The 12847-nt window shown below is 49.0% G+C and overlaps 1 protein-coding gene across 1 annotated transcript; it reads right to left on the bottom strand.

Moving 5' to 3' along the window:
* Positions 1 to 42: 42 nt before the first annotated feature.
* Positions 43 to 11530, bottom strand: ABHD8 (abhydrolase domain containing 8). Its single transcript, XM_078600319.1, has 6 exons — positions 11180 to 11530; positions 7214 to 8350; positions 6341 to 6676; positions 4199 to 4369; positions 3656 to 3872; positions 43 to 2825 (listed from the first exon to the last, which is right to left on the bottom strand). The coding sequence occupies exons 2-6, from the start codon at positions 7771 to 7773 to the stop codon at positions 2403 to 2405; spliced, it is 1707 nt and encodes a 568-aa protein (XP_078456445.1). The 5' UTR covers positions 7774 to 8350; positions 11180 to 11530; the 3' UTR covers positions 43 to 2402.
* Between the last annotated feature and the right edge of the window lie 1317 nt (positions 11531 to 12847).

The following is a 12847-nucleotide window of genomic DNA, read 5'->3' as shown; positions in this document are numbered from 1 at the left end:
GATTTCCCACTCGTGGCCCAAAGGACACACATGGGAGAAACCAACACTCAACACCTTTATTTTCGCTCAACGTATTTTGAAGACATTGTTCAACACCTCCAGCGTAAATAATGATCACGTGTCAGTGTTTCGTCTACACCAGCGTTAATTCACAAAACTGCAATTATACATCATGTCTGTTGTTAAAATTATCTCCACTGTTGATTGATGCGAGAGGAATTAAACAAGTTTGCAATGTCTTAATTAAATGTACAACAAAGTGTACAGTCGCACGTTCCAAAGACAGTCCAGAGCCTTGAACGTTATATCTGCATGTAATCTACAACTATGAATTGATCAGAATGACCAATGGAGGAAGGAAACGTATCCACATTGATCTCCGACATTAGCCCAAGGCATATTTCAGACAATGAAGGTTAATTTCACTCATCCATTTCGACCTATTGCAGCAGTTGCTCCAATATCATTTCTATTAACAAACAACCCCCATATACTCACATTAAAAAAAAACATCAGTACAGCGAGTCTGCTTTGCAGCAGGTGCTTTTTTAACAAAAATACTGTCGTTCTGGCTGCATGGCAACGTAATTGCATTGATCATAAGTACAGTATATATTTTTGTAAATACTTGGCAGTTATGGCAAAGAGCAATATCGTCTTTAAAACTCCCAATTGTCTTATGCACAAGCTCTAAAATGTTCAATGGCAATGCCAATGGTTCATGTGCATGTAAACATTTTATTATGTTAAAGCGCTTGACACCAATGTTATACTATATTGGCATGACATCTGTAGCATCAGTAAAGTGCATTAAATACTACAGTATAGACAGTAATCTAAGGTGTGAATTTGCATTTGCTGATGAAAATGTAAGCAGAACTGTCAGAATGTTGAAAGTACAATGTCGTATGTATGCAAGTACGTACACAATACCCGAATATAATTTGAATTATCAGTATAAAACGTTGCCCAAATATAACCACATGGTCTACGCAGAAAATGGGTCAAATATTAAAACACATTCAAACACTTGCAATGTTTTTTTTTTATACAAATATATGAATACTGTAAGCAATGTCCAATTAAACCTTTAATATAAACACAGTACTGCACCATATTTTTGGTAATATTATTTAGTATTAAAAAATGAGGGCTGAATTTCACAAGCATGAAAGATGATTTTGTTATTTAAAAAAACAATGCTAATGATGAAAAAGAAAATTCAGAGTCTGTACATGTTATCGCAGACCTACGAATTTAAGCTGTGTCCATGCAGGTGTATACGTGACACGGTAAAGGTTTCGGCACACCTGTGGCATACGCCACGGGTCAGAGTTAGCGAAAAAAATATTCGATCCGATGTGAAATAGAGTCAGATGTCACGGGCGTAGGGTTTAACATCCGATTAGCATATGATCGCATGAATCATCCCACTCTCCTGGAGGGAACAGAGCTAAATATACACACTCAAGTGTTAGCGGGAGGCAATGCTGCTAAGAGCATCTTGCCTAAACTAGGACAGGGTAATGCATGCATTGTCTCAGGCTTCCCAGCTGGTAGAGAACAATCTTTATATATAATCCAATAAGGCATCCTAGATAGCACTCAAATTGCACGGACCCTGGAAACAAACTCCCACCAACTGCACCAGGCAAGTGAAAGAGAAGAGCCTCCTTCATAGCTGGATTATGCCAGGTGGTGGTTTTACATTTTAAGAGACAACTCCAGTCCTCCAAGGTAAAGATGCTGTCTCAGTACAAGATCCTCCCGTGTCTTCAAACTTCACTCTCTGCTAACACCACACCCACGCACTCTCCCTGGTGGAGATACCGCGCCTCTCTCGTATTAAACTACTATGTGATTAACTACTTCAGTATATAGTTTAAAACATGACTTATTATCCTGTGCCACATTTTCAATACGTTGTGATTATTTTCTTTAGCCGTAACTAATACTCAAACAATGAGTTACACATTATATCATCAGATGACATCTGTTAGCACATCAATGACATTTGCGCCCGAAAATGCTGCAAGGACTAATGCGGTGGCTTACGATGAACACGTCACCTTCCCAGGAGGTCTGCTGGGATGTTTTCAATCCTGCAACCTCAGGTCTCCAGGTTCTTTCGAGAACGTGGAACTCCACTGACCCTTATAGAGTAATGTACTCCAAACGCACACATTCTAGTGTCTGTGCAAGGTCACACTTACACATATCCAGTGTTAATAGCATTACCGGCCACCAATCTGTTCAGGCTTAGCACTTACAACGAATCTCCTTACTCAAGCCTCGCCGGTACATACGACACTTCCGCCGCTTATAATACACGGGACTGTGTCAATCGACAGTGCTCGCACCTCCATAACAAACAAGGATGACCATCGCTGGCATTGACCGTCTCACTTCACACCCTCACGGTTCACCACCTTTTCCTTGCGTGCTAGTTTTTCTACCCTGGGAGAGACCTGACCTCTGGCTTTGGCGCGATCACGATCGTCCGCTTTGCACATTACGAGTTCGCCATTCACAGCGCCTTCGCGCACGCACTCCGGGTTTCCGCCAATGGCGCCCGTTGGCACGGAGAGATGCTCCACGTTTGCACCGACGCTGGGCGCCTCGTGGTTGGGCGCGGTCGTCCCGAGCTGTTCGCAGGCGTCCTCCTGCCGTGGAGTTGTGGCGGTTGCGTCGGGTTGGCTGCTGGGCGGCGGGCGGTACTCCCAGAGCAAGAAGTCCTGCAGGAGTGTGTTGACCGCCTCGGGACATTCCAACATGACCATGTGACTCCCGTCCTCCACTGCCTTGAGAAAGGCAATCAGCAGGATCTGGATATGAGCAAAGAGAGAGAGTGTGAGCTCGGGACATGATTCTCCTCGTGCATGGAACAGCATTGCATTGCTGTTAACATTTAAAAACTATTCCTCTCCATTCAGTGTTTAAGTGGCAGCTGTTGGATTCACCAATTGAGCACTGTAAATGTGAGCGCTTTTGAACTATACCCTTTTCCATGGTAACATACCTGAATATGATGCCTACTTTGAATAATGCCTTTCTAATCTCACTAACATGTTTGCTATCTGCCATCTCTATTAAAGGATATACATTTAATCCCATCAGGCTCTTGCCTGCTTAAAAAGATGTTTGTTTCATTATTTAGAATTAAAAAAAATAAAGACTATCGTGTGAGAATCTGGAAATATAAGGTACACAGGCCACTTGAAAGACTGTTCTGGTAACCCTGCCTATGGCTCCATGACTCTCATTATACTCACCCATGGTTACTTTTCTGACCACCAAGGAAGCTCTCTTTCTAGCGACCCATGTCTCCATAACTTTTTCTTCCCACCCACGATTCTCTTCCCGCTAGTAGCAAGACATGGTTGGCATGGGCCCAGGTGCAAGTAATTAAATCTTTGCCTTCTTTGCAGCCAGACGTCCCAGCCTTTTCTACGCCTCCGCTTCCTGTCCATCTGTGTCCTCACTTTTCACCTACCCATAATGCTTTTATGCCACCCGTGAGTCTCTTCTTCCCACCGGTGTGCTAACATTATGGTCACTCATAGGTCCACGTTTGTGCACCGATGACTCGATTTCCGACCGAGTGGTCCGCTTGCTCCGTGCGTGTGCCCTGCTTGGGCCCACACACACCACTTACCTCGGCCATGCGCTGGTCCTCTTCGATTGGTACGAAGCGGTCATGCAAGCCGTGCACGATGAGCGTGGGCACGGTGAGTGCCGCATGGTACAGCTCGTCGCCCTCAGGCCAGTACTGCCCGCTCATGGTGGCGCGCAGCACCAAGGGCGGCACGCTGAACGCGTTTCCATCCCGCAGCAGTTGCTTCTCCTTGGTGCCCTGACGTGCAAACCCGGCCCTGCGCAAACGTTTAAAAAAAACAAAAATAATGCGTCGAAAAGCGGTGCATCGATTAAAATCAACTACATTCCATTCACATGCTTGTGATACGTGCACTGGAATGTATGTGTGTAAACAATCGATTATATTCCAATGTATGTAATGGTTTAGCATGACCTCTGATGCCACTTGAGGCCACTACAATCGCAGAAATATCTGGAAAAAAACTATTCCTGAATGGAATCATGACCACGAATTGTAAGAATTGAGACCGGGATGAAGCAACCTCGTGGGTCTCCACAATAACAAGGTGAAGCGGCATCCAAAGCCAAGGACGGCGCTCACTTGAGGAAGGCCCACGCCAGGCAGGGCGAGATGCAGTGCAGCACGCAGGAGGGCAGGTTGAACACGGAGCACACGCTGGGCTCCAAGGGCGTCGGGCCACCGCCGTTTATCAGCACCACTTTGCACACCTGCTCCGGGTACTCGTGAGCCAGGAAGGTGCAGAACGACACGCTGGCAGTGGAACGACAACAACAACAGCAATGGCGACAGGAATTAATTGCTGGCCTTAGCGTGACATTCAGGTGCCGTCTCTCCACCATGGCCTCATGGCCTCGTCCAGCTTTTGGTTTTAAATTAAACAACAAACAAATAAATGAAACAGATTTTAATACTGTACATAAATAGTACAGAGTGGTTGTGGTAAATATGGATAAAAAAAACAACGTTATTACACTGTACTTCTACACTCCTGTGTATGCTTCCTGTGTTCACAAACCCATAACGACCAGCGTGGTGAAGTATGGTCAAATAACCCCCACGACCCGCATCGCGTGTGGAGACCTTTATATGAAAGTGGATTGACAAAAACAAATATTCTTTTTTTGGTTTTAGAACCCAGAATATTGGAAGGAAAACCTTTATTCTTTTGTTTTTGAACCTATCATATTAAAATTCGTTTTAGGCGATTGTTATGGGAGCTGAATCTTCAGAGTACACAGTTTTTTTAGAACTCAATATTCCACGTTTCTTTTTAATGCCAATTTTATGCTAAATCCAACAGAAGGTAGGACATTCCTGTTACTTCTAGACTGCAACAGCCGTTTCTGATGTGGTCATGTATCCATATTATCTGTGAAATTGCATCTTTGGCTACAGTCACAAAATCAGAGCTCTCCATTAAGATCAAATGCACATGTTTTTTTTTCTCTCTCTCAACATTGTTAAGCAAAGCGAATAAAAGGCTTGCATTTTACATGACCTGTAGCAGAAGCCTGCATGCGCATGTCACGGAACATCGGGTGTCAATAAAGCGGTTAACCGTATTGGACAAGCCCGACCCACTCGGCTTGTCCAATATTGTGGAGTGGGGAGAAAAGAAAAAAACCCTAAACAACACTGTGGTATAAAGCAGACACAAAGGCTGCCTTCCCGCTCCCGTGCACTTTAATTTTGTCTGTCTAAAAGGACAGAACTGCGTGAGGACTAACTATAATCTTCATTTATTTGGTCAGGTATGTTCTAATAAGGTTATTTTATCGCAATCAAAAGCCTGAACACCAATATAATTTCCAACTGAAATAAAACCTACCCAAGCAACAACAACATACCTTCAGTGTCCGGACAAGTGAAGGTCTTCCGGATCGATTAAATGAACAAGACAGTAGAAGCGTGGTGCTCGCTTGGCTAATTAGGCAGAAAATCTAAGGAGAGGATTTGGCAAGTGGTGGTGACCTTCACTGGAGGTCATTGTGTTAGCCAAGATACTCAGGGACAGAAACATCACCGCCAGGGTTGGCTAGCTAGATTAGGGTTAGGGCCAATACCACTAGACTATGCACTTTTAAATCTAGATTTTAAACTAATTTCATTTTAACTGTCCTTCCCCCGCACCTCTGATTAGCACGTTTGGCTACGTACGGTGTGAAATAAATTAAACTTACAGTGAATCCTCTAATTATGAACGAGTTAGGTTCCGGAGGTCTGTTCGTGAGTCGATTTGTTCGTAAGTCCAACTTTTCTACTCTCGATTCCAAACATGGTGAACCACATGTATATTAAACACGGGGAATTGCTTTAAAAGTTGTATAATCTCCTGTCAATATAGATGCCACTGGTTCCTTATGTTCTGCAGATGTGGATGCCACCACCGCAATCTATTGCGCGGTGGTTGAACTTACGACTCTCAGTCCGAACAGGCAACTGAACATACGGACAGGTTTGTTCGTATCTCTGAAAGTTCGTAAGTAGAATGTTCGTAAGTAGAGGAGTCCCTGTACGTGTGTACACAATCGTTTGTACTGCATTCAATATTCAGTGCATGATTACAAGTTCACTCCTTTAAGTTATTGGTATATACAATATACCAATATATACAATACTCGTTCCTATCTGGTTAGCTAATGACTCAGGTGATGGTTATGGCTTGGCCTATATCTTATGACCTGGTTAGCTGGCCGACATGCCAGGTTCGGGGTCTCTCACCCATACGAGTGGCCCACGAGGACGTTGCGCCGCTTGGCGTAGCGGCGGAAGATGAAGCGCATGTCCTCGGCGAGCGCGGCGAACGTATACGCGGCGGCGGCATCGGGTGCCGAGCTGCCACCGTGGCCCAGGAGGTCGGGGGCCACACACTCGTAACCCAGCGCCGACAGCGCCCGCAGCTGCTCACGCCACACCTCCAGCGAGCCGCCCACACCGTGGAAGAAGAAGAGCACCACGTCCGAGTCGGTGCCGCGGCAGCTCGTGATGACGCGCTCGCACTCCACCAGCACCGTCTTCTTGGGCTTCCTCCTCCTGTGCCGGAACCGGGGGAAGAAATTCCACGGAAAAAAGATTGAGGTTGCGATGTGACATTTGGATTTCGTTCAAGGCTTCACTAGAACGGTGTAAAGACAGTTAATCAATTCACGTGGATTTAGTAATGCTATCGAATGTGCGCTTGTCTTTGGCAGTAATTTAATTTGCAGTATGGAAGTCGTTGGGTAACTGCTGTCAGGGCAAAATGCGTTTGTATGTTTGCAAATAGTCCTTTTGCTTTGCATTGTGTCTCCAAGTTTTAGATAACCCTTTAAACAACTTGGCCAGTTTTCAATAGAATAAGGCTCTAATATAGCGACACAATTCTATGCCGCAGGTTGGTTCACAGTAAATCATCTTCCAGAGTCCCCCGCTGTCACGAGCGGATGGCGGTCATGCATAATGCTTTCAACCTTAGGAGAAAAGCATAAAAAATTGGAAATGTTGGTTGTTTTAACCGTCACTAACAACATTGGCACCTGGATGAAAATGATTGCAGACTGTGTCATGGTGCCCATATGACCAGCCAGGTATGGACTGACCAACTCATTGACTCACCTGCGCCGGGGCCGTCGTGGCTGGGTGTTGGTAACCGGGATGCCGGGTGTTGGAGGCTGGGTGCTACTGGGGTCCCCGCCTAAGCTGGCTGCCGATGACTGCATGCTGCAGGCCCCTTTGCCGTGGCCAAATTCCGAGGGCCTGGTGTTGCTGTTGTTTCTGCTGTGGCTTGGCAATGGAGATCGGTTCTCGGCGCCGCCGGAATTGCCAGTCGCCACCGGAGGCCCCGGTTCGCCCACCTTGGCGCTCAAGGGCTCGCCGCTCCCAGAGCCGCCGCCGCTGCTCACCACCTCCTCTCCTTCGCCGTCGTCGGAGTTCTCGATGTACATCTGCCCGTTCTTGTAGACGCAGATGCGGCGGCGGCAGCGCAGCGTGCAGTGCTCACGGTCGGCTGGGTCCTCGCACGTCTCGGATCCCGGCGGGCGCTCGGGCACGGCGTGGCGGACTCGCAGCACCCGGCCGGGCCGCACCTCCACCAGCTCGAATTCGCCGCAGCCCGGCGCAACGCTCACCGGCCCCACTGTGTTGGCGGTGGCGGAGCACGGGTTGCAGCAAAACATGGTGCTGCAGTGGCCTGCAGCCTTCCGAGAAATTCCCGCCCCTCGTCCGTGTGTTTTATGCTAGCGCACTTCGGGCTCGGAGTGTCAATGGCACGCAACAGCCCGAACGTTATGAGGTTATAAAACGCAATGCAGAAATTACATTGCGGCCAATGCAATAATGGTGCACTTTCTTGGCATATTGATGAGACCAGCAGATTTAGAATTTGATAAGTTTTGCCTAAATTCACCTTCCTCTGGAATTCCTACTGACATAAAGTCTACATTTTGATTGCCTACCTTTGCAAACAACTTTCGGATGCTTACATGTTTAACATTGGCCTTTTCGTGGCTCTGCGATTGCCGACCGTTCGCAGAGTGCAACGCTTCAAGGGCTGCGCGCAACGCTGTCTGAATAATTTAAATCGTCTCTCCATGGGCAGCGCGTGGCACAGGCGAGGACGGACAGGTGAGTGGCGCTCGCGTGAGTGGCGCTCAGGTGCGTCTCCTGGCTACGGCCCTCCCATTCACGCTGTCAGCTGATGTAGTTTCAGGTGTGGTGGAACCCTTGATGACACGATCCTTATCACGTTGTGACCTGGAGACATAGGGATGTACAAACAGCACCGTTAATACAATACATATATGTATTATACACAGGCCAAATTACTGCTATAAATGATAATAATGTTATTTATCCAGCAAAGGCTGTTGGGCCCCTGTATTGGGATGTTTGACCAATTCCATACAAAGTATTTTTACACGCGAGAAGAACCCTGAGTACCCATAGAAAACCAACTATGCAAATATGGGGTTAATGCTGAATAGATTCAGATATACGGTTTAAAATTCCACCTACTTATTGTACTGCCATCTAACTGACCACATCATGGCCCAACGTGTTGGGTGTCTCATGCCTGATGATCAATTACAAACCAACACAAAAACAAGTCATACATTGTAGCATATCTCTTATGTTGGAGGTGTGCAATGGATGAAAGTGGCATGAGATTAACTAGTGGTGGCAGGAGACTGCAGGGATTGGATAGGGGTAAGAGCCATTGTTGTGGTTCATAACCGATGGAGGTGCGAGATTGTTGGTAAGGCTGATTTTTTTACGATGTAGAATATACACACACACTTGCGATTGCCATGCATGTGACATTTGAGAGATCAGCGTATTCGCAATTAAATTGGGGGAGTTCCCAGTTCAGGTCCCTTGGCCAAACACGATCAAACCAACAATAACTCGGTGCCTGAACGAACGACTGCCATCAATCATCCCACACTGCGGGTCAGTTCCTTTGCGCCAATTAATATGGACCAATAACCGCCGAACAATTAATATGGGCAGATAAACCAAAGTGAACCAATTAATAACAAATCGATCCACGTTGACCAATTTATAGGTTACATGCGACACATTATCAACGCTTATTCACACATTTTTCTCTTAATATAATGAACAATATTGCTGGTGACGATCCAGACAGCTGTTGGAAAACACGGATACAGTCTCCAATGCACGAGATGTAACCACTCCGTTATTATCATGATGCTATTAACTGCATTGTTATGGCATTTAGTAATTATCATGACATGTGGCTAAGCCTGCAACATACATTAAAATGACATTATCAATGATACAATTATCAGAAATTGTAAAGGTCTTATTGCAATGCATACGCGAACACTCAATGCAAAATACGCAGATGACAAAACGTTGTGTATAATACACAGGGCAGTATATTGTACTGTACATACACAAACACGACTTACTGATTATACCAGATATGTAACGCTGTTGCAAAGCATTGGTCATTCATAACAAGGGTGGAGGGGGGACCTTCCTGTAAATGAGCCTCGGTGAAGACTGTATTGGATGAATAAAGGAAAAACAATGTCCCTACGTTGTACCGCCGGGCATGCAGCAGACGAGCAAAAACATGCGGTTTTGAAAACGCAGCTAACATTACCCTCCATTATCATAATGTCGACTGCTGGACAGTCGCATCCCTAACGATTCTACAAGGACATAATTAATCCGCCGACTACACACGAGCGGATTTCAACGCTCCATCTCTTTGGCGGTCCCGTGCCCTAGAGGCGAGGCTGGGTGCGTTTCACCACAATCGCAATAACATGCGACGCACTGCACTTGACACAAGCATTATGCGACCCGAGTCGCCTTACACCCTGTACCATCATCACTTCCACCATCACCACCTGCACCATCACCACCACGTGCACCATCATCACCTGCACCATCATCATCACCACCTGCACCATCATCACCTGCTGCACCATCATCACCCCCACCTGCACCATCACCACGTGCACCATCATCACCACGTGCACCACCATCTGCACCATCATTACCACCACCTGCACCATCATTACCACCACCTGCACCATCATCACGTGCATCACCACCTGCACCATCAGCACCTGCACCATCATCATCACCACCTGCACCATCACCACCTGCACCATCATCATCACCACCTGCACCATCATCATCACCACCTGCACCATCACCACCTGCACCATCATCATCACCACCTGCACCATCACCACCTGCACCATCATCATCACCACCTGCACCATCACCACCACCTGCACCATCACCACCTGCACCATCATCACCACCTGCACCATCACCCCCACCTGCACCATCATTACCACCACCTGCACCATCATCACCACCTGCACCATCATCACCACCTGCACCATCACCTGCACCATCACCACCACCTGCACCATCACCACCTGCACCATCACCACCACCTGCACCATCATCACCCCCACGTGCACCATCACCACCACCTGCAACATCACCTGCACCATCACCTGCACCATCATTACCACCACCTGCGCCATCACCCCCACGTGCACCATCACCACCACCTGCACCATCACCTGCACCATCATTACCACCACCTGCACAATCACCCCCACCTGCACCATCACCCCCACCTGCACCATCATTACCATCACCTGCACCATCATTACCATCACCTGCACCATCACCATCACCTGCACCATCATCACCCCCACGTGCACCATCACCACCACCTGCACCATCATCACCCCCACGTGCACCATCACCCCCACCTGCACCATCATTACCACCACCTGCACCATCATCACCTGCACCATCATCACCACGTGCACCACCATCACCACCACCACTGTCCGCACACGGCACCATCACGGCCAAATTTAGTCCCAAATCAACACCATCGGCAAGCAGCATGGCTCCGCAGTATATACACAGAGTAAGGATATACAGTCAACAATACAGTCTACACTGCAGCATATACGGTCCATGCAACCTCGCATATCGCAGATTCATATTCTTATTATTTAAAAAAAAACACGCAGCAGGTTTATATACATTACTGGTGTCGCAGATTCGATGTTATACCTCGCGCAGTCGCGTCGCACGGCTTGTTGCTGTTGTCGTAGTAGATGATGATGATGGTGGTGATGTTATTGTTGATGCCAATGGTGGTGGTGATGTTATTGTTGAAGCCAATGGTGGTGATGTTGAATATGATGATGGTCGTTGCAGCGGGAGTTGTTTGTTGACGATGTTTTTGTTGGAGATGATGAATGCGGTGTTGTTGAGGATTCGGTGATGACGATGATAATGGTGGTGCAGTGGTGGTGGTGCCGTTGCAGATGGAAAATAATGGTGGTGGTGTTTGTTTGTCCGTCGTCGCTGCTGTCTTCTTTGAGGAGGGTGAGGAGGAGAGGGACGAGGCAGCCGTCTCTCTGTCTCTGGCGGTGAATGCGCAATGGCTCAGCTGCCTCTCAAGGTCAGCAGCAGCAGAAGTGATCCCCCCCAGTCTAAGTCGCTTCACTCTCCCCGGGGGGGCTGAGATCCCTCCCCCTCAGCCCCCCCCACTCAGCCCCCCAATAACCCCACTCACCACCGCCCCCCCTACCCCCCCCCACTCACGACCCCCCACTCACGACCGCCCCCCTACTTCCCCCCCCCCCACTCACGACCCCCCACTCACCCCCCACTCACGACCGCCCCCCTACTCCCCCCCCACTCACGACCCCCCACTCACCCCCCACTCACGACCGCCCCCCTACCCCCCCACTCCCCCCCCACTCACTACCACCCCCCTACCCCCCCCCCCCCACTCACAACCCCCCACTCACCCCCCACTCACCACCGGCCCCCTACTCCCCCCCCCCCCCCACTCACGACCCCCCACTGACCCCCCACTCACCCCCCACTCACGACCGCCCCCCTACCCCCCCCACTCCCCCCCCCCCACACACTACCACCCCCCTACCCCCCCCCCACTCACGACCCCCCCACTCACCCCCCACTCACCACCGCCCCCCTACTCCCTCCCACATCACTCCTCCCCCACTCACCACTACCCCCCCCCCACATCACTCCTCCCCCCACCCCCCCCCACTCACCCCCCACCCCACTCACCCCCCACTCACCCCCCCACTAACACCGCCCCCCCACTAACACCCCACTCACCCGCCCTTCTACCCCCACCCCCTCGTCTCCTGTGCTTAATCGATTTTAACGCCGCGGCAGCGTCTCTGAGGACGACGTTTCGGTCCCGGGTCCCTGGCGGTGCCTGTTGCTCACCTATTGTGGAGTGGGCGCGTTCGTTCTCTCTGCTGCTACCGGTGCCAGGGGTCTCTCCCCTAGGTCGACTCGGCCTCAAATGAGTAGCTGGTGCGGTGCTTAAAAACATCGCCACTAGGGAGACAAAGACGGCCGGGCGTGGTTGCTGACCACGCCACCCCCTCGTGTGCCACGTGCCCGGCCTTCATCGGTGCTGCTCGCTAACAGCACTTGCCCCGACAGTCTGTTAAGGCTACACGGGGGATCTTTGCCTTTGGTCGCGTGGATCTCTCTCCCCGAAGGGTTCTTCCGCTGATGGCCCCTCCACGTTTTGTACAAACGAAGATTAATTCGGCAGCTAATGACAGCTCAGTAAGATTTTAAAATAGTTTGGTTTAGGGGCCGTCCATAAATGACGTCACGCACCTAGGGGGGGGGGGGGGGTCAGACATTTGTGACGATGTGTGACGAGGGGGAGGGGGGGTTTGAGAA

This window comes from Lampetra planeri, chromosome 13 (genome assembly GCF_965212315.1).
Source record: "Lampetra planeri chromosome 13, kcLamPlan1.2.h2, whole genome shotgun sequence".
NCBI lineage: Eukaryota > Metazoa > Chordata > Hyperoartia > Petromyzontiformes > Petromyzontidae > Lampetra > Lampetra planeri.
Note: the sequence above shows the minus strand (reverse complement) of the source record. Positions and strands in the feature narration are given on the sequence as shown.

Excerpts from the sequence above, each read along its gene's own strand:
- ABHD8 (XM_078600319.1), bottom strand. The coding sequence starts at position 7,773 with ATGTTTTGCTGCAACCCGTGCTCCGCCACCGCCAACACAGTGGGGCCG. Across the intron at positions 6,677-7,213 it reads CCACGACGGCCCCGGCGCAG|TTTCTTCCCCCGGTTCCGGC; the intron begins GTGAGTCAATGA and ends TTTTCCGTGGAA. Across the intron at positions 4,370-6,340 it reads CTCGTGGGCCACTCGTATGG|CGTGTCGTTCTGCACCTTCC; the intron begins GTGAGAGACCCC and ends TTCCACTGCCAG.